Below are 22,393 nucleotides of genomic sequence, written 5' to 3'. Positions count from 1 at the left end.
GGGCGGTCACAGATGTTGTCTGTGTGGTCTCCAGCCCGTGTCAGTGGGGAAGGGCCCACAGTGCTTTTCTGAGGCCAGAGCACTGTCATTGCCCCTCAAAGAACCAGCTAATGGCAGTTTCCAGACTAGAACCTGATCTTCTCGTGGCCTGTGCAGGGCTGGGGTGCTCAGCCCAGCCTCAAAGGGCCAGCCACACCCCACCCCCAACTGCCTGTAGGCCCAGGGAGCTGGAGAGCTTCCCTGCCTGCTTGCAGGCACTCACAGCCCTGTGACACACACACACTCATCCCCGATGAAGGTGCACCCCTGACCAGGTGTGGATCCCAGGCCAGGCAGCAAAGAGACGGCTGGCCTGACTCGGGTCCTCAGCCTGGCCCAGCCCCCGCCGCCAGCTTGAGCAAGCCCTTCCAGAGAGGTCAACCTCCCGGCCTGATCCCACCCTGCTGCATCTGCCCAGTGGAGCCCTCGTCCTTTGTCCCTGGGGTCTCCCTCCCCACCAGGCCAGGCTCTACCCTCAGGGCCGGAGGCCTCGTGGGGGAGGTTCATGTCTCACTTTGCAGCCTCCAGCCAGATGGCCTCCATAATTCATTTTAGTGAAATATGGCAACACTTTTATTGGCGATGATCCTATCTGGAGCCTGGGGAAAGTGATGGCCAGACCAGGGCTGGTATCTGCTTTCACAGAGCTCCGAGAAAAGCCTGCATGGTTATGTCCGCGGATGTGCACTCATTTCGTGTTGCTGGGAGGGAGGGGTAAGGCAGGGCAGAGGCTGCCTCTGGGTCTCCTGATTCCAGGCAGTCTGGGGCAGGAGGCCCACAGGCCCCTGCACTGGCCTGACAGAAGGCTCGGGCCCGGGGCAGAGGGGTGGGCTGCACCCTGCACTGAGGCTCAGACCAAGCCAAGAGGTGGAGAAGTCAGGGGATATGCAAGGTGATGGGGAGCAGCTACGCAGAGCTGTGGGGTAGAGGCCATGGGTGCCACTCAGCCCTTGGAGGAGCTGCATCTCACCACCTGCAGCACCAGAGTGGCCCTGCTGAGCTGCAGGCTTTCTCCCTGCATCTCCAGCTCACACCGTTGTGTGCTCTGTGCCCCAGGGCCAGCCCCATAGGATTCAGAGGCCAACCTCGCTTCCTCTGCACTAGCAGCCCAGAGACCCCTGCTTGATAGATGAACCCCAAAACTGCAGTCTCAGTAGGACCTGAGTTGCAGTCACAAGTCCAAGAGGAAGAAGGAGACCCCATTCCTGGTCATACTGTCTACCAGGCTCCAGCCCATCACCCCTTACCGTAGCCAGCCCAGACATGGTGCATGGTGGAGCATCTACAAGCAGAAGGTGAGGTGTCCCCACTATGGGTCTGCTCTGCAGCCCTGTGGATGTCTCACCAGCCTGTATGGGGTGTGCTCCTGGGGACACCACCTTGAGGCTGCTCCAGGGAGCTGAAAGAGGGCAGGCCTGGGGGACAAGAGATGGACAGGGACCTGAGAACTGTCCATGGCACCACCCAATAAGCCTGCACCTATCCTTTCATCCAAACAGGTCCAGGAAAAAGGCAATTACACCCCCGAGAAATGTGGCCAGTCAGGGAGCATGAGAGCTTGTGCTGCTCTTGGGGGCCACAGAGACCCACCTGACTGGTTCTGGATGAGACAAAGGCTGCAGGCTGACACACCTATGCAACTCTCCTCCTGCCCAGGTGAGATCAGTCCCAAGTGTCAGCATGTCAGCCACCCCCAGGAGGGTCCTGGGCGTGTTATCAGACCTCACTCAGGCAGAGGTGAGGCTCAGCGGGTGATTGGGGCAACCAGACCCACACTAGCGGGAGGCACCAGAAGGGATGCGGGCCCGGACAGGGTGGGGGCTGTGAGGCCCCAGGTGTGCCCGGCCAGGACACAGCTGTGCTTACTTCCCAGAACGGATAGCCAAGGTGGTCTCAGACAAGGCTGTGCCTCTGAGCTACATTCCCACAAAGACTTCAGGGTGGCAGTGCAGCCTCAGCCTGCGCCAGCACCCCCAGGCCTTCCCGAGGTGCCTATCGACCTGCTGAGCCCAGCTAATGGGCTCCTCTGGGCATTGAGTTCAGAGGCGAGGTTGCCTGCAAGCAACATTGCACTGTAGCTTGGGCAATATAGTGGGAATCATCTATTAAAAATAAAAAGAAGAAATACAATTATACTTTCAAATGATATTTTGTAAAGATTTACAGCATGTATACATATGCTGCAGTCCTCTGGGGGGCCCAGGCACACTATATTAAAGCTAAAAACTGCCCTGAAACTTTCAGGACACCTTGTATTTTATTATTTTTATATAACCACTGGATCACCATGTTGCTTGGCACTATGAAAACATCTTTGAATACATTTACTTAACTATAAGAAAATTTACCAGCAAATGAGAACCATTATAGTTCATAAGAAATACACCATAGAGCTTCATAAAAGTAGATAATCAATAACCAATACTTTCTCTTTTTATGACCCCCAAACATGCTAAACTGCTAATAAGAAGGGCTTACAAAGGATATGAATGGCAAATGTTATTTGGCAGCTTTTGCTTGATGATTGCCAGTAACTGTAGCTTCCATGGTAAAAGTAGGAAGGAAGAGCCCTTCCATACCTGACAATGCTGGGACTGCTCCTAGTGGCTTTAGGAGTTGTTAGACTCCCGTGTTTTAACGGTGATACTGCACTGATTCCAAATGCATATGCAGGAATATTGGGAAAAAGAAAAAAACATAAAAGAAACAGAAAAGTTATCTTTAAAATCTAAAAAGTTAAACTATTGTTTTAAAAGCCTTATATAGTTTACAGCTATCAGCCCACACACTAAGCAAATATGTGTGTGTGGGCAGGAGTCTTCACTTTGGAGTGGTTTTTATAACTCTGTTTACATTAAACAGGACAGAAGAGTGTAAGAGTGTGTTGTTGCCCTGACAAGGTCCCATTCTTTACTACGAAGTACAATCTTAGTTGTCCTTGAGTTAACTTGAATTGAGGTGTTTCTTCTTTTGAAAATACCAACTTTTCTAGTTCTTTAGCAGGAGAGTTCGTATTTTCCTGTCTTTTTTGATGAGGAGTTCAGATGTTACATTACTCCTCATTTCTTCCTTCAGGAGAGGATAGCCTTAGCACGCTGAAGATGAATTAAATCATCAGCACTCAAAGACCCATTCTTGGCAGCACTATAGAAAACTCTGTCTTGTTCCATCCTTGAAAAAGCCTAAGAATGTCAAATAGAAGAAAGGTACAATTTTAAAGAGGTTTCCGACCTTTTAACAATCACTACTGATGATAAGCCACACATGCAAACTCCTTTAGATAGTTCAGTTACAGCTACTTTTTGTTTTTTTTTTTTTTTTTTTTTTTTTTGAGGAGTCCCAGGCTGGAGTGCAATGGCACAATTTCGGCTCACTGCAACCTCCGCCTCCCAGGTTCAAGCAATTCTCTACGTCAGCCTCCCGAGTAGCTGGGATTACAGGCGCCTGCTAACATGCCCAGCTAATTTTCACATTTTTAGTAGTGACAGAGTTTCACCATTTTGGCCAGGCTGATCTTGAACTCCTGACCTCGTGATCCATCCACCTCGGCCTCCCAAAGTGCTGGAATTACAGGCATGAGCCACCGCGCCCGGCCCAGTTATAGCTACTTTGGCTGAGGTTTACACTGCCAAGTTCTGTCAACTCATTAAGGTAATCTCAGGGCTAGATTGCTGGAGCAAAGGGGAACTTGTTTTATTGTTACTTAAAAATTGGGCTCCCAAAGATGTCACAGTATTGTGACAGGCTTCTAAGAGCAGTATCATGTTACCTGTGCACTTGTTCCTTAAACATAATGAATGTACACTTTTGCAAAAAGTTAGTTTATTAATCTATTCAAACTCTACCCAATCTACAGTAGTTATTATACACTCAAAGCAAATTTTAACGATGCAGGCATGTGCTGGATTGTATCGGAACATCAAAGAAGTCTAATGACTCAAGCATCAAAAGGCACTACTTCACTTGTACATTAATTATGATAGAAAATGTATTATTTTAAAATACTTCCAAGGTACCACAGAATGTGCCTATTTTAAATGTTCATCCTTGTCAGCTGTAAGTCTGCTGTGTACTTACCAAAAGTCACAAACCATAAATATTACTTTGTCTCATAAAAGTTATCATTTCCAGTAAAATCCCATGTACTTCCCGCATCCAGTATTTGAGACAAGCACACCTTATACAGTCTAAGTGCAGGTCTCTTGGCTTAGGCACTAATGCTGTGTCTAACAAACCCATGGGACTGACTGCACTGTGGTATATACAGTAGAAAATGACATAAATTTGCAAACTAAGTAATAAAAAATAGTCAAGAGTGGTAAGTGCATTATATATGTAGGCATTGCTCAGAATACAATAACAAGAAATCATTTATATATGATTATTTGAAAGGGTAAAGGTTCAAAAGGGAAAGATTACAAATGAATTAAATTTGATTAAAATATTCTGAATTATGCTCACAAAAGAGAAGATAATATCTATAATTTTCAAATGATGTGGATCCTTGTAAAAACCATAAAAGATGCAGGAAGTAGAATGCCATAAAGGTAATAAGCTCTTCAGTATGTTAGTTAATTTTGAAGCTTTCCATTTTTCTAATCACTACTTAATATGACCTAGTCACAGATGTTGGCATTGGTGTTTGACTGAAAACCCACCTTAGTAACTTCGTAGCCTTACCTCCAGCTTCCATGCTCTTTCTCTGTCAAGAAGATAAACTGGTGAATACAGGCCGTTGTTGTGTGCCAAGGTGCGAAGATCGAAGTAGAATCTGCTATAAACACTGCTAGTAACGTTGACATTATAATTAATTAGCTTCAAGAATTTCCTTTCCAACTCATTCCTGGGGAAGGAGAAACACAACAAAACCAACACAGGACAATGTTAGTTCAAAAACATTATTCTTGTGTAAGAAATGTGGTAAAGGCATCATGTGCTCTAGTTTATTAGAACACATGCAAGAACTCACACTGTACAGAGCCCTATTGATCTAAGAAATACAAGAAAGCATGCAACTTTCCCAGTTCTCTTTGAAAACTTAGAAAAACAAAAACAACATGAATGTAAAAACTGGGTTAATAACTTGATTTTCTCATGTGCTTTCAAAGACATATTTGAATTTAATATGGAGAAAAACGACATAATCTTAAGAAACAAGTAAAGCCTTCAGCTTTTTCATTTCTTTGAAAACATGAAAGGATTCAATGGAGAAAACCCTTGTAAATACAAACATCCATGGTAAGGCCTTCGGTTGTTCCAGTTCCACATGAACAACAGAACTCATTTCTGAAATAAAACCTGTGAATGTATAGAATGTGGAAATGCCTTCATTTACGTGATATTTACTCCAAGACCCATGATAACATACACTGTAGACAGACCTTACAAATATAAGAAAGCACACTAGATTTGAACCCTAGTAGATTACCAAATTCAGAAAAGTTTTCAGTTTTAACAATTTCTTCAACATTTATATGAAAATTTCCCCTACAGGAAAATCCTCTCAGTGTTCCGAAATTGGAGAGCCTGATGCAAACTGATTATGGCATAATCTTCAAAAATGTGCATAAGTAAATGTTATATTACTTATAAATATTTTGTTTCTCAGTGATTCTTCATTTGAAAGGGTCTCTGTCCTTACTTCCACTTCTTTTGCAAGAGAACACTGAGGTCAAAATTTTGTAGATACTCCTTAAACAATATTAAATGAATTTAATAGGCAGTGTTTTTCTGTTAAGTCAGTTAATAAAATTTTTCTCTGTTTATTTAAAAATATCACACTGAGCTACTAGAATAGCTCCAAATTCTTTTTTGAAACAAATACAGGCTATGCAGGTGGATTCCTACACTAATGTCCAAACAGGGCACAGCTGCTTGCAGTCCATTCTGGATCCAGCACCCCAAGTTTGGGATGAGGAGAAAGGGGACAGCCTTCTCTGCACTCATGCAGCTGACTCAGGTCTCATTCTTGAGGGTTCCATTGCACAACTCAGACTCCATGCTCACTCCCAAGGCACCGCAATAGTGATCAGATGACAGAAATGATGGATGCCATTTATTAGCTGTCACTATTACGGGGCAGGAATACTCTTTACACTTCAGGCGGTAGAAGGATCAAAGAGAAACACCTTGGCTAGACTAAACCCATTTTATGACAAGCCTTTTGGTAGGGCGCTGGCCTTACACAGTGTTTCTCCTAAATTGGAAATGAAACCCCAAGGTGCTCAGCACCTGTCACTCCTGGCCAGAACAGAGTGTGAGGATGAGTAGAATGCAGTGAGAGGGGAACAGGCTGGGAGCAGCCCTCTGCCAAGTGATTATTCAGCTGTCCCGGCAGAAGATTTTTGTTTGTTTGTTTGTTTTGAGACAGGTTCTTGCTCTGTCGCTCAGGCTACAGTTCAGTGGCATGATCCTAGCCTTTCAAGTAGCTGGGACTACAGGTTCATGCCACCTAGCTGGGCTATTTTTTAAAAATTCTCTTTGTAGAGACAGGGTCTCACCTGTTGCCCAGGCTGGTGTTAAACTCCTGTGATTAAGTGATACTCCCACCTTGGCCTCCCAAAGTGCTGGGATTACAGACATGAGCCACTGTGTCCAGCACTTTGTCAAATGTTTAAATAAATATAAAACTAGAGTAATCTTACCACTTTCATAGTAATCCCCATAAAGACTTAACTGTATAAAAACAATTAATACCTCAACAACATATTTGGTTTCTTGGTTTTAAAATTTTATCCATTGGCTAAGTCAACAAATGCTTGATGTTCTCTGGTATGGAAAGCAGTTAGGATATAAGCAGATATGTGGTTTTCTCATTTGTTTAACTGAAAACCCCACTGAAACTACTTCTAACATTAGTTTCCTATTCATATAACCATAAGACTATAGGAATGTAAATCAGATAATGCTTTAATAATCAGCTAATCAGGAGTTAATTTACTATAAGAATATATGCACTTCATAATCTCTTATGTTTTTCCACAAACATATGTTAAATGTGTAAAATATAGTATTTTATATAATTAACATGTTTATTAATAAAGGCTTAGTTATTGAGGAAAACCATTATGCCTACAGGATATGTATCTTCTTAGTTTTTTGTTGTTTTTTAAATGGCTAATAGCATACCCTTTACAGGCACAGCAAATTTTCTGAATAGGAGCTGCACAGTTTAACTTATATGTATGTATGTATGTGTGTGTGTGTGTGTGTGTGTGTACATATATATATATACACATATAAAGTCCTCATAGCTTAGCTCCCACCTATAAGAGAGAACATATGATATTTGGTTTTCCATTCTTGAGTTACTTCACTTAGAATAATGGCATCCAGCTCCATCCAGGTTGCTGCAAAGGCCATCATTTCATTCTGTTTTATGGCTCAGCAGTATTCCATGGTGTATATATTCCACACTTTCTTTATCTGCCCATTCGTTGATGGGCATTCCATATTTTTGCAATTGCAAACTGTGCTGCTATCAACACGCATGTGCATGTGTCTTTTTCATACGACTTCTTTTGCTTTGGGTAGATATCTAGTGTGAGATTGCTGGATTGAATGGCAATACTGTTTTCCATAGTGGTTGTACTAGTTTACATTCCTATCAGCAGTGTAAGTGTTCCCTTTTCACCAAATCCATACCAACATGTACGATTTTTCAATTTTTAAATTATGGCCATTCTTGCAGGAGTAAGGTGGTATCACACTGTGGTTTTCATTTGCATTTCCCTGATAATTAGTGATGTTTCTGAAGGAAAATATATTCTAACAAGACAAACAGATGTTGAAAAGTTTTAAGAAAAATCTGATAAACACTAATTTTTAAATGGTTCAATTTACAGTCCAAAAGAGATCTTTACAATCAACAGCAGAGGGACAAGATAAATGTACATTACACACTTTGTTGCAATGTTTTACATTTTCTAAAAATCTGCAACATAGCTCCTGTTCAGAGCACAGATCAGGGTGCTTCTGCGTTCACAAACAGCATTGTGTAGAACTGCAGCTGGCTTCTGCCACCACTGCTTCTGGAGCTCACATCTGTGGAAACCTGAACATTTCTCTGTGTATTCTCTGACCTTGTAATTAGAACTAGAGCCCCACTGGATTAGCTGCAGGTTTTAGAACAATTTAGCTGCCATTATAGTGGAGCCAAGTGTTCATAATTACAAATTTTGCTCCCTTCAAGAAACCAGTTTACAGACTGATGACAGTAGTGATTAAGAGCACTTTAGCTTCTGCAACTTTCAGAGTACTTCTATTTGTTTCAAATTCATTTTCTGTTACATCCTTTGCTAAAATGGCTACTAGCAATATCACCGTGACAACTCAGTTTCTACTATTTAGCAAAGCAGTAATTTAGCAGCCATTTCAAAACCAACCGACCATCACTAGTGAGTCTCTTCTTAGTCACAAGAATCCTCAATTCACTGGTAAATATACAGTGTAGTAATTCTGAATGAAAGTCTTTAAAAATGTTTTTGGGGTATATTATAGGTGTATATATTTATGTGGTATATAAAATATTTTGATGACTACAATGTGTAATAATCACATCAGGGTAAATGAAGTATCCATCATGCCTCAAGCATACCTTTGTTTTACAAATAATTCAAATTACACTCTTTTAGTTACTGTAAAATGTACAATTAAATAATTCTTGAGTGTTGTCACCCTGTTGTGCTATCAAATACTAGATTTTGTTTATTCTTTCTAACTATATGTGTGTACCTATTAACCATTACCCCCTACTCCTCATCCCCCATACTACTTTTACCAGCCTCTGCTAACAGTTCTCCTACTCTATATCTTCATGAGTTAAATTGTTTGAGGCCGGGCACAGTGGCTCACGCCTGTAATCTCATCACTTTGGGAGGCTGAGGCGGGTGGATCACGAGGTCAGGAGTTTGAGATCAGCCTGGCCAGCATGGTGAAACCCCATCACCACTAAAAATACAAAAATTATCCAGGCATGGTGGCATGAGCCTGTAATCCCAGCTACTCGGGAGGCAGAGGTAGAAGGATCGCTTGACCCCAGGAGGTGGAGGTTGCAGTGAGCCGACATAGCACCGCTGCACTCCAGCCTGGGTGACAGAGCAAGACTCCATCTCAAAAAACAAAACAAACAAAAGAAAACGGTCTTAATTTTTAGTTCCCACAAATAAGTGAGAACACGTGAAGTTTGTTTTTCCGTGCCTGGCTTATTTCATTCAACATTTCCATCCATGTTCTTGCAAATAATAAGATCTCATTCTCTTTTACAGTTGAATAGTACTTCATTGTGTATATGTACCACATTTTCTTTAGCCACTCTTCTGTTGATGGACACTCGGAATGCTTCCAAATCTTGGCTGTTGTGAATAGTGCTGCAGTACACATGAGAGTGCAGGTATCTCTCTGATATACTGATTTCCTTTCTTTTGGGTATATACCCAGCAGTAGGATTGCTGGATCATACGGTAGCTCTATTTTTAGTTTTGAGGAACTCCAAACGTTTCTCCATAGTGGCTGTACTTAAATTACATTCCCACTAACCATGTATGAGGGTTACCTTTTCTCTGTATCCTCACCAGCGTTTGTTATTGGCTATCTTTAGAATAAAAGCCATTTTAAGTGGCGTGAGATGATCTCTCATTGTAATTTTGATTTGCATTTCTCTGAAGATCAATGATATTGATGTTGAGTGTCTTTTCATATACCTATCTGCTATTTGTATGCCTTTCTTAGTTTTGAAACAGGGTCTCACTTTGTCACTCAGGTTGGAGTGCAGTGGCACAATCACAGCTCACTGCAGCCTCAACCTCCCAGGCTCAGGTAACTTTTGCACCTAAGCCTCCCCAACAGCTGAAACCACAGGCACGTGTCATCATGCCTGGCTAATGTGTCCTCTTTTGAGAAATGCCTATTCAGATATTTTGCCCAGTTTAGAAATCATATTAGATTTTTTCTATGGAGTTCTTTGAGCTTCTTAAATATTCTGGTAATTAATCCCTTGTCAGATAGTTTTCAAATATCTTCCCCCATTCTGTGTGTTGTCTCTTCACTTAGTTGATTGTTTCCTTTGTTGTGCAGAAGCTTTTTAACTTGATGTGACCTAATTTGCCCATTTTTGCTTTGGCTGCCTGTGCTTATGAAATATTCAAGAAATATTTGCTGAGTCCAGTATCCCAGAGAGTTTTCCCAATGTTTTATTTGTTTCATATTTCAGGTCTTAGATTTAAATTTTTTTAATTTTTAATGTTTTAAAAAATAGAGACAGAATCTCACTGGTTTGCCCAGGCTGGTATTGAACTACTGGGCTCAAGCAATTCTTCTATCTCGGCCTTCCAAAGTGCTGGGATTACAGGCATAAGCCACCGCACCCAGTTGAGATTTAAATCTTTAATCCATTTTGATTTGATTTTTGTATAAGGTGAGAAATAGAGGTCTAGTTTCATTCCTCTGCATATGAATATCCAGTTTTCCCAGCACCACTTATTGACGAGACTGTCATTTCCCCATTGTATGTGCTTGGTACCTTCGTTGACAATGAGTTCACTGTAGATGTATAAACTGGTTTCTGGGTTTTCTATTCTGTTCCATTGGTTGATGTGTCTGTTTTTATGCCAGTGTCATGCTGTTCTGGTTACTATAGCTATAGAGTATAATTTGAAATCAGATAATGTGATTCCTCCAGTTTTGTTTGTTTTTTGCTCAGGGTAGCTTCGGATACTCTGAGTCTTTTGTAGTTACATATAAATTTTAGAATTCATTTTTTATTTCTATTTCCGTAAAGAATGTCATTTTTTTTTTTTTTTTTTTGCAGACTTGTGGAGGTACCACATTGGTGGTCTGAGATCAGATCTGAAGGAATTCTCTGGGTTAGCAGACAGGGACTCACTTCTTCTCTTACTTTCCCACAAATGAAGTCTCTCTCTCTCTGTGCTAGGCTGCCTGGGGCTCAGAGAGGAGCAATGCAAGTACCCCTGTGGCCACCACCTCTGGGACAGCACTAGGTCTGAAGCTGGCACAGCACTGTGGCGGGCCAAGGCCCACTGTAACACCTACCTGCTGCCACCTATTTCACTCAAGGCCCTGGGGCTCTACAATTAGCAGGTAGTGAAGCCAGCCAGGCTTCTGTCCTTCCCTTAAGTGCAGTAAGTTCTCCTGGTCCCTGGATGGGTTCAGAGGTGCTGTCTGGGAGCCAGGGCTGGAGTCATAAACCTTAGACATCTACCTGGTGTTCTGCTCTACCATGGCTGAGCTGGCACTGAATCTACCAGGCAAATCCATTCCCACTGTTCCCTCCCCTTTCCCCAGGCAGAGTAGTCTGTCCCCACGTATATCGTCAACACAGTCCCATGGGGATTACTGTCAGGTCACCACTGATTCTCACTCAATGCCCAAGTGCTCTCAGTCAACTTGTGGTGAATGCTGCCTGGCCTGAAACTCACTCTTCAGGGAAGTGGGCTCCCCTCTGGCCCAGGGTAGGTCCAGAGATGCCATCCAAGAGCCAAGGCCTGAATCGGGGACTCCAACAGTCCACTTGGTGCTCTTCTCCACTGTAGCTGAGCTGGTATCTAAGCTCAAGAAAAATCCTCTTAACTCTTCCCTCAGCTTTTCTCAAGCAGAGAGAGTCTCTCCTCACAGCCACCACAGCTGGGAAGGTGCTGGGTCACACCTGCAGCCAGCACATCTCTGAGTCTCACTCGAGGCCCATGGTATATACTATCTGGTCACCACTGATGATTCTTCAGGGCCCAAGGGCTTTTTCATCAGAAAGTGATGAATCCTGCCATTACTGAGTCCCTTTAAGGCAGCAAGTTCCCTTCTGGCCCAAGGTTTGTCTAGAGATGTTATCCTGAAGCTGGGACCTGAAATGGGGGTCTCATGACTCTGACCAGTGCCCTCTCCTACTGTGGCTGAGCTAGTATCCAAGTTGCAAGACAAAGTCCTCTTTCCTCCCCTCAAGCAGAAGAAAGAGGTCTCTGTCAGACCTGTGAGCTGCACTGTCTAGGGCTGGAGGCGGGGTGGGCAAGCACTCCCTAGCTGCCCCAGCTGCTGTCTCTGTAGGTCACATGCCCCTAAATACACTGGCTTCAAGGGCAGCACAGCAGTCCTTGTGGCCTAGACAGACTTTCAGGTTTATTAAGGACCCCAGAGTATTTTATCCCACAGTAGCCAGTAGCCTTTCATAACTCAAGTTCCAAACACTGGCATGAACAATTCCTCCCTGGCTAGGGCGAGTCTAAATGTTTCCTCCATGGGTGGGCATTGGATGAGTGCAGCCTTGTTTTGCTTTCTGCTATGACAAGGCAGTGCTGAATTTAGCGCAAAGTCCCACAGTTGCTGTGCTCTCCCTCCCCCAAGCATGTAGCCCCTCTTCTCACCACAGGTCCACTGCTGGGACATGGGGGAGGAATGGCATCAGCAATTCAAGACTGTCTTTTCTACACTATTCAGTGCTTCCCTCAGTGATATGAAGTTAAAACCAGGTACTATGAATGCTTACCTGATTTTTAGTTCCTATGCAGGTGCTTTTTTTATTTAGATAGTTCCTAAATTTGTTATTCCTGTGGGGAGCACAATTGGCAGAGACTGCTATTCAGCCATCAGGCTCCACCTCTGTGACGGCATACATTCTGAAAGACAGTCTTAACTGGAATAACAGGCAAATGTAAAAAAAAAAAAAAAAAAAGAAAAACAAAAACCCAAAACCTCTTGCCACTGCCTGTCATGATCTTGATCTTCATATGGTGCTCAATGTCATCAAGAGGTATTCCTTCAGATTTCCCTAAATGTCACCCACAAAGCCATTTTCGCTGTCTAGTGGACACTGTGACAGCCTCTGCTGGAAATGCCTCCCTGGCTCACTTTGCCTACCAGCTCCAAGGCCCTTCCCTTTACAACAATCATGAGGCCAGACTGGAAGAAAGACCCCATGAAGCTTCTGTTTCAGCATCATGTTGGTGCCATCTGTGAGCAACCCCATGACTCAGCAAGATTTATTGCACTCTCACAGGTAACTCGGGGCCCCCAAAGTGCTGCTGTGGTTTTATGAGTGCCCAGGGAACCTCTTGAGTGTGGTGAGCACTGGGTGATGCTCCAGCAATGTTTCTCAGACTGCCTGAGGGGAACACTGGAACTTCTAACTCATCAGCCCAATTTCCAAACATATGTAACACTCCACTAGGATGGGACAGGGGCACAGGGATCTGTGGATATTCTGTATCTCAAGGTTTCTATAAAACAGAACTTCAGATAAAAGCAGGGGGAACACCAGCAAAGGCAAATTCACAATGTGTAACTCAGGGTGAAACTACACAGTTTTCACAGTCCAGAGGCCTTAGACCTGTCACTGGCCAAATAATTATTTCAAAGGCCACATATGTGCTCCTTACAAAGAGACTGAACTTGCACACAGCTTTGAAAAAGCCATGAAGATATTTACTGTACTATTATGTTCTGGTAGTACACTGGTAAGATAATGCCAAAAATATTCACCAGAAAAATACTTTTCAATTTATGAGCAGATTATTAAAACATCAATTTACCAAGACCTACCAGCAAACAATGAAAAATATGAACTATCGTTCTAAAGCTGGATGGAAAAAGTATGTGGTGTTTATGTCCATTTTCATTATCTGCACAACGTAACCTTTAAAAATATTTCTTAGAGTGTTTAAGTTTATGGGAGCACATAAAGTACTGAAAAAATGGTTAGAAAGTTCACAAAAACCATACAAACTCACATTTCTTCAACTGTAGTGTTCTCAAAGAGCTTGCAGTAGTCCTCATTCCACACAGCCATATCACTCCAAACCTTGGAGGCAAGAAGAATGGCTCCCAAGACAATCCTCTTCCAGTTAGTTGGACAAATGTCGATATTAGCATAACTTACAAGTCTTTCTATATAAATCTGCAAAACAGAGCACTGGCCTTTGATTTAGCTCAGTTTAAGTGCTGTGATAAGAATTCTTATGAATGACAGATTTCTTCTGGTTTTGACCAGAAAGTAAGTGTTTATGTTCTACAGAGATTTGCTTGATCAGGCCAAACAAGGGGCCATATCACAATTGTAGGTCAGATACTTCTGCTACCTACTCTGCCCATAGAAGTTCACAGCCCAATTTTGGTTACAAGAATGACCGTATATCTCAGCCAAGGGCATCACGAAGACAGGCAGTGTTGTCACCTTCACATTCATAAAAGATAGCAGACATACAAGCCCAGTGTGGATTAAAGTCATTCAATAAATCCTTAAGTGCCTACATATGTAATGTCTCACACAGAGCTGGTAGGTAGATGGGAATTTTACAAGTACGTCAAGCTTGAATATGTAAAACCCATGTAATAGTGAGCAAATGTTAACCTCCTTTTTACAAAAACTCACCCTTCTGTGGCACTAGCTTTAAAAACTGCTGGTCAAGAGAGCCTCCCAGCAGCTGCTGTGTAGAGCAGCATGGCAGGAGCGGGTCTGTGGGGTTGTAAAACATTCCCCATATTCAGTTGCCCACTTGGTAAGAAACACATGTGTATAAAGGATGGTCCTTCTCACAGCCCCTATTTTGCACGTCTTCATGATCCCTTCATAAAAATTTATTCTGTCTTACACCATCTGCAACTTAGACAATTCTGTTGGTTTTAAGGTGGAAACAGCTGCCAGTCTCTGTATCCCTGGGATTCCTCTACACCTGCCAGGCAGTTGGTGAGACAATCCTATGAATTACTTTACATCTATCAAACATCTGTCCTACAAAGAACTGGGCAAAGTGAATAGCTGAGTAAAGATTAAAGGTGAGCTGTGAGGTGTTGTGACTTCAGAGGGTGCTCTGCAGAACAGTATGTCTGTGAGCTACTTGAACTGTTTACATCGAAACAAAAGGAAAAAACTTTATATAAATAAGCAAGTTTATTTCTTGTCTGGAGGGTATCAGATTGCAGAACACTGCCAGATCTGATACTGATCTGAACACTGCCAAACTCAAGTATGTTTTCAAAAACAAATGGCTATTGAACATGACATTTTACAGATTCCGCTCCCTTTCTCCCAAACTCTGCACTCTCAAGTATTTCAAGAGTGAAACTCCCTCCCAGGGTTCAACTGCGTAGGAATCAGAGACCTTTGAAACAACATGGCAAGCCCTCTACTTCCTGTCCCCTTTCCTGCTAAGCTGCTGACCTGCTGACACTCATCCATGCCACGTGCCCTTCTGGGTGACTTTGAGAATTCTTTATTCCCACCGATGCCAACTCTTCCCTCAGTGCAGTTGATCCCATCTCACTTTTGCAGCACACTGTTCCCACAATCACCTCTTTCTGAAGATTTTCTTCCTCTCTACCAGAAATTTCCTCCAAATTGTGTTTCCTTTGTCCCCATCCCACTCCCCACTCCTCTCCAACTGTGTCCTCTCACTGGTGCTCACCGCACCATACCCTCATACCAGCTCCTCATCTTCCATCTCTCCTTCAGCTACACTGCCTGCCCCTTTTGAGGCTCCTCTTGCCAACAGGCACTTGTCTCTTGTGTCTTCACGCTGACAAACTAAAGCTCTGCCATTTGCCATTTGCCTAGGTGTTGGGGCCAAATAGCTACATTTCAGTTCCCCTGCTCCAATCTGTGTGCAATGCCTCTTACATCTACCTTCACTGGTGGTCTGCATGGTTTGATGGTAACCCACAGTCTATCACTGCTCACCTGCATTACCCTAGTTGCTTCTTAACCCTCTTCGCTGCCTCCACTCTGCCTCCCAACTATGGCTTACTGTCCCCAAAGCAGCCAGTATAACCTCTTCATTTAGAACATGGCACTCCTCTGCTCAAGATCTCCCCACGAGCTTCCCATCAAACTGGAGTAAAACCTCAACTTCTTCCTACGGCCTACAAGCCAAAAGGCCCTGTGAGCTATGGTACTGCCTGAGGGGCCTCATCTCCACCGTTCCCCTCATTCTTCACTCTGACTATGCTCGTCACCTTGCTGTTTGTTCCTCAAACACACGTGAAACACATTTCTGTCTGTCCTGGCAATCATCCTGCTGCCTGTAATGTCAGCACTCTTTCCCATCACTCCTTCAGTCAGGTCACTGTTCTAATGTCAGCTCTCTAGAGAGGCTCTTCCTCATCTGTCTACCTAAAATAGCCCCCAATCACTCTGTATCCCTTTATCCTGCTTCCTCTTCCTGCTGTTTCATACACTTAAGTTCCATCTTCCTAGAATATAATAAGCTCATAAAACCAAGAACTGTGTTCCACCTGTCCTCTCCTCTACCCCAGCACTTAGAAGAGCGGCACAGGGTCAGCATCCAGTGAGTGTTCACAAATCAGTCACTGCTTGGCAGCATTCAGCACTGTGACTACAGCTTCTCCTATCTTGAACTCTTTCTCCTTTTATTATCCTCTTCTGCTTTTCCTCTTCCCACTCTAGTAGCCACTCCTCTGGGGGCTTGTCCCTTAAATGATAATAGTCTTTACCGACCTATTTTCTGTCCATTTTATCTGTTTTTGAGACAGGGTCTCACTCAGTTGCTCAGGCTAGAGTGCAGCCTCCACCTCCTGGGCTCAAGTGATCTTCCTGCCTCAGCCTGCCATGTGCCTGGTGCCACAGGCATGTGCCATCATGTCCAGCTAATTTCTTATTTTTTTTTTTTTTTAGTAGAAATGGGTCTCACTTTATTGACCAGTCTGGTCTTGAACTCCTACACTTGAGCAATCCTCTCAACTTGGCCTCCCAAAGTGCTGGCATTACAGGCATGAGAAACCGTACCTGGCCTTACTTTTTGTTTTCTTAAGATGCAGGGTCTCGGCTGGGTGCGGTGGCTTACACCTGTAATCCCAGCACTTTGGGAGGCTGAGGTGGGTGGATCACGAGGTTAGGAGATCGAGACCATCCTGGCTAACATGATGAAACCCTGTCTCTACTAAAAATACAAAAAATTAGCCAGGTGTTGTGGCGGGTGCCTCTAGTCCCAGCTACTCGGGAGGCTGAGGCAGGAGAATGGCGTAAATCTGGGAGGTGGAGCTTGCAGTGAGCCGAGATTGCGCCACTGCACACTCCAGCCTGGGTGACAGAGCGAGGGTCCCTCTCAAAAAAAAGAAAAAGAAAATAGAGGGTCTCATCATCTGGCCCAGGCTGGACTTAAACTGCTGGGCTCAAGTAATTCCCCCACCTCAGCCTCCCAAGTACCTACGACTAAAGGCATGAAACCACCATGCCTGGCTTGTCCAATTTCATTCTACACACTTTCTTGGTATTTAAACAGCTGCTGTTTCTCTTCATTCTGTAGCTCTACATCAGATTCATGCTCTAGTCCTGTATATCCAAATGACGACTAGACTCTGCTACTCTGCTCTCTCAAAGGCACACCAAGCTTAGCCTATGTACAAAACTCTCCCTTTTCCAATCCAGCTTTCCCTCCTGCATCACCTGTCTCTACATCTGGAAGCACCACTCCTGCTTCCCTCTAGCATGAGCTTAAGAGTTCCAAATGACTTGCAGCTCCTCGAGAAGGCCTGTATGTGGTCCAGTGCCCTTTGAGGGCTTTGATTCAAGTGCACAGCAGGAGCCTTCTCCCCTAGACTCTAACTGGTTGCTAAAGAAGTATTGACCTAAGTATTTTTTCATTCCTGGCCATGCAGTTGACTTTCCTCTATAGGTTTGTTGTGGGGAGGAGTAAGATTATTTTCAACAATTTGAACAGAATTTATTATTTAAAATGATAGGTTTACAAAAGGAATTTGTAGGAATAATGTAAATGTAATGACACAGCTATGGTTTGGTAGACCAACTGGAACCACATTCCTGGGCAACTTCATGAGCAGGCACAGGTGATCAGCAGGGATAGATAAACACACATCATTGAAGGAACAAAGAATTGAGGGCAGCAGCTGTCAATGACAACATGCATCAGAATTGCCTGGGGATATACCCTGGGACTCAGCTTAGACCTACACTGGCATCCTTTCCTGCCCATCAGCCAGATGGTTCTGTTACTGCTCCCCATTCCAAGCCCTCCACATGCCCTGGATGTGTGTGCACTGTGTGTGCATGTGTTTACTGATGTGTTGGGGGAGAAATCAGAAATCCCTCCTGCTGCCTTTAATAGCAATTGTTCTGTGATGAGAAAAGCAATTGTGACATTTTAAGCCATAATGATGATTCAACTAAAATGTATTTGCTTTCAAAAGTTTCTCTTAAAATTCTGAGGTAACTTCAGAAACCTACTGTATTAAAAAACAGGACAATACCACCCTGTTTACAAGAAGAATTTCTAAAGCTGCTTTATAAATAGAAAATATCTTACCAAACTTACGATTGCAAATTCAGCTGTTAGCCTCATGGCTTTAAACAGAGTATGAACAAATCTGAAAATCAATTTGTGTTCAGGATCATACTTAAAATATTCCTCCAAAACCTCTTTTCGCTGAAAGAAGAAAGGATGCAATGTAAGTATCCATTGAAGAAAAAACCTGAGGTGCTCTTAAGACAGCAGTGTTCACATTTGTGCCCATGTGTCACTTACGATAATTTTGATTGGTGAGATGTCTTTTAGTTTTTTATAATATGAACAGTAGGATCCTGAAATACCATAATGATTTAATACTCATCCACATTCACTTAAAAATTATATGAGCTTAAGCTCAGAAAATGTTTATATTCTTTTTTACCCTTTCCCTCACATAATTCCATCCAAATGTAAGCTACTAGTAGGCTTTAATGTCTTACTGACTGTATGTCATTCTTCTCTGCAATAAACTTTGAAAAAATGTAGTTTCCTGTAACCATGAGGCTCTAAGCTTGTGCTGATAAATACAATAGTTACTAGCCACATGTGGCTATTATGTACCTAAGGAAGTACATTTTTAAATTTTTACACCATGTAAGTTGATATAAACTTAAAATTCTTTTTTTTGTTTGTTTGTTTGATTTTTTGAGACAGATTTTCGCTCTTGTTGCCCAGGCTGGAATGCAATGATGTGATCTTGCCGCACTGCAACCTCCGCCTCCTGGGTTCAGGCGATTCTTCTATCTCAGCCTCCCGAGTAGCTGGGATTACAGGCACATGCCACCATACCCGGCTAATTTTTATATTTTTAGTAGAGACAGGGTTTCATCATATTGGTCAGGCTGGTCTCAAACTCCTGACCTCCGGTGATCCGCCCGCCTCAGCCTCCCAAAGTGCTGTGATTACAAAGTTGTGAGCCACCACAACCAGCGAACTTAAATTATTTTTAACCCTCTTCATAAAAATCATGCTTCTTTGTTAAAAGTATTTACATATACTTATATTGCTTGATACTATTAACAATTATCTTTTAAAAAGATACGTTTTCTGTTATTTGGATAGTATATTTACTCACATTAGCTCACTAATTAAACATACCTGCAGATCAGTTCTTATTCCAGCATGTTCTTTTTACAACACTTTTAAAATAAGATGACTAGATGCCACATGAAATGGGGAACAAGACTTAAAGAAAGATGCCTTTGACTGCGGGCATGAAACAGATACAAATCTATGATGAAAATACAGACTCAGGCTGGGCGTGGTGGCTCACCCCTGTAATCTCAGCATTTTGGGAGGCCAAGGTGGGCGGATCATGAAGTCAGGAGATTGAGACCATCCTGGCTAACATGGTGAAACCCTGTCTCTACTAAAAATACAAAAAATTAGCTGGGCGTTGTGGCAGGCACCTGTAGTCCCAGTAACTCAGGAGGCTGAGGCAGGAGAATGGCATGAACCCAAGAGGCAGAGCTTGCAGTGAGCCGAGATCACGCCACTGCACTCCAGCCTGGGCAACAGAGTGAGACTCCGTCTCAAAAAAAAAAAAAAAGAAAATACAAACTCAATAAAAGTGACACTTACTGGGCTGGGTGTGGTGGCTCACGCCTGTAATCCCAGCACTTTGGGAGGCCGAGGTCAGGAATTCAAAACCAGTGTGGCTAACATGGTGAAACCCCATCTCTACTAAAAATACAAAATCAGCCGGGCGTGGTGGTGGGCACCTGTAATCCCAGCTACCTGGGAGGCTGAGGCAGGAGAATCGCTTCAACTTGGGAAGCAGAGTTTCCAGTGAGCCAAGATGGCACCATTGCACTCCAGCCTGGGCAACAAGAGTGAAACTGCATCTCAAAAAAAAAAAAAAAAGTGACACTTACTGTAAGTGGGTGTAACCGTTCATCAAATATGCCCAAAGATCTATCTGCATCTCTATAAAATAAGAATGTGTATTACTTCAAAAACTGTTAATATCTTAGTATAATATCTGCTTAGTAAAATAATGCCTCCTATGTGCCTATGTGCTTTGGTGTTTACTTCACCAAAACAAACAGTTTTTACAAATTCTCCTTGATACTGACTTGCGGAGGGTTTCCTGACCTCTTCTTCCTCAGCATAGCATGTCCTGTACTGTGAAGTCTTTTATACCATAACCAGTCAGAACTGCCTGTAAGTATTGACCCTCCCTAACAGGCAATGGCAATAAACCAAACACATTTTCACTCCTCTAACCACACAGTAAAACACAAGAACGTTTTACAAAGCAGTAGTGGTGGGCAATACTCTCTTTAGAACTTTAATAAATGTAAATGTGATTCAGATTTTCTAGCTTCCTTTAATTTAAACTACTAAAAATAATAAATACATCATGAGAATATACTACAGAGAACTAAAGAGAACCATCAGTTTCATTTAAAAATACAACTGGGCCAGTGCAGTGGCTCACACCTGTAAAATCCCAGCACTTTGGGAGGCCAAAACAGGCAGATCACTTGAGCTCCTTTAGGAGTTCGAGACCAGCCTGGGCAACATGACAAAACCCTGTCTCTACCAAAAATACAAAAAAATTATCCAGGCATGCTGACACACATCTGTGGTCCCAGCTACTCAGGAGCCTGAGGTGAGAGGATTGCTTGAGCTGAGATCATGCCAATGGACTCTAGCCAAGTGACAGAGTGAAACTCGGTCTAAAAAAAAGGTACAACTATCATTCTCAAAAATAAACGAAGCTGTCACTCATTCACAAGGAAATGTGTCACTCATGTCACAAGGAAAATAAGTATTTGTTTCCAATGATAGAATTAAAGCTTTCCCAAGGACTTTGAAAAACTTGTTCCTTCCACTGTAAGCTTGACCACTTCTCAATACTTAAGGAAGTTTTAAAATAAGACTGGTGGTTAAATTAAAAAAGGGATTTTTGATACAATAAAACATAAACCAATATTTTCCAAATAACTAATGCATAATATTATAAATGCAAGTATGTGGGGAAAGAACCACTTATTGTTCAAGAAAGATCGGTGAGTACTGAGAATACATTTGCTAATATGTAAAATGCCACTGTAACTAATTTAAGAAACTAGCACTTGTGAAGTTTTGATTTAGTATTAAAGAATACCCACAACTGTCTTAAAGCTTGAAAAATACACCTTTTACCAACTACGTATTTGCATGAGGCTAGGTCATCTTATTGCTTCTTTAAAGCAAATTGCAAAGAAAGAGCTAGAGAATCCAGTTGTCTTCTATTAAGCTCAACACTACAGACTATCAATAATATAAATACATGACACACTTTTTACTCAACTTTTTATCATAGAAAAGTTATATTTTCATTTAAAATTTTATGTCAACAATATTGTTCTCAAGGAATATTTTCTATTGTCACAACCTGGGTCATGGGTTACTACCGACATCTAGTTGGTAAAGGCCATGAATGTTGCTAAATTTTCCGTAATGCACAGGACAGTCTTCACAACAAAGCATTATCTAGCTCATAATATCAATAGTGTTAAGACTGTGAAATCTAAACTAAAAATAGATTTTGAAAAAAATCTCGTTTATATTTCTATCAGAGTAAATATCAATATAATCAATATAAAATCATACTCATTGGGATACTCAATCATTTAAGAATTTAAAAAGTCTCAAGGACCAAAGAAAACACAAATAATTTGCTTCAATATTTTAGTAGGCACAATACAGCTTATGGTGTCTAGAGCTGTGATCTAACGCTGAGCTTAATATCATGCAAAGTAATTAGCCAGAATAACAAGACTAAAAAAGCTCACCTTTTCTTGATATGATAATATATCGCCAAGGTCACACTGTGGAAGGAAAAAATATTCATAAGAATAAATGTTATCATTTGTTAGGCTTGAAGACATCTTTTAAGAGGGGGGCAGAGGAAACTCTCCTAGCGGCTCTGAAATTCAAATCTTATAGTTCAGAACAGTACCATAAGGGCACTTTCTTATTTTCATTTCTTGGCTTTTAGCAAAAATATGAGAACCAAAATGCAAGGCAGTATGCTTTTAGAAGACATGTTTCTGTTGATGATTATAATATATAAATAACAACATATTTCCCTGTTATATGCT

General features: G+C 42.3%; 1 protein-coding gene across 2 annotated transcripts in view; it reads right to left on the bottom strand.

Moving 5' to 3' along the window:
• Positions 1-2,171: 2,171 nt before the first annotated feature.
• The window catches only part of LOC129006311 (cyclin-Y-like protein 2), a 36,052-nt gene continuing 15,830 nt past the window's right edge, over positions 2,172-22,393 (bottom strand). The window contains exons 5-10 of one of the 2 annotated variants that reach the window (XM_054435858.1): positions 22,085-22,120; positions 20,177-20,228; positions 18,321-18,440; positions 13,773-13,939; positions 4,720-4,882; positions 2,172-3,221 (exon numbers count right to left, since the gene is read on the bottom strand). In XM_054435858.1, coding sequence (XP_054291833.1) covers positions 3,111-3,221; positions 4,720-4,882; positions 13,773-13,939; positions 18,321-18,440; positions 20,177-20,228; positions 22,085-22,120 — 649 coding nt within the window. In that variant the 3' untranslated portion in view covers positions 2,172-3,110. The remainder of the gene's footprint in view (positions 3,222-4,719; positions 4,883-13,772; positions 13,940-18,320; positions 18,441-20,176; positions 20,229-22,084; positions 22,121-22,393) is intronic. The other variant, XM_054435859.1, reaches the window with a different exon arrangement.

The sequence above is a fragment of the Pongo pygmaeus genome, chromosome 8 (assembly GCF_028885625.2).
Source record: "Pongo pygmaeus isolate AG05252 chromosome 8, NHGRI_mPonPyg2-v2.0_pri, whole genome shotgun sequence".
In the NCBI taxonomy this organism is placed as follows: Eukaryota; Metazoa; Chordata; class Mammalia; order Primates; family Hominidae; genus Pongo; species Pongo pygmaeus.
The sequence above is the reverse complement of the archived record's forward strand: the minus strand, read 5'-3'. Positions and strand labels throughout refer to the sequence as shown.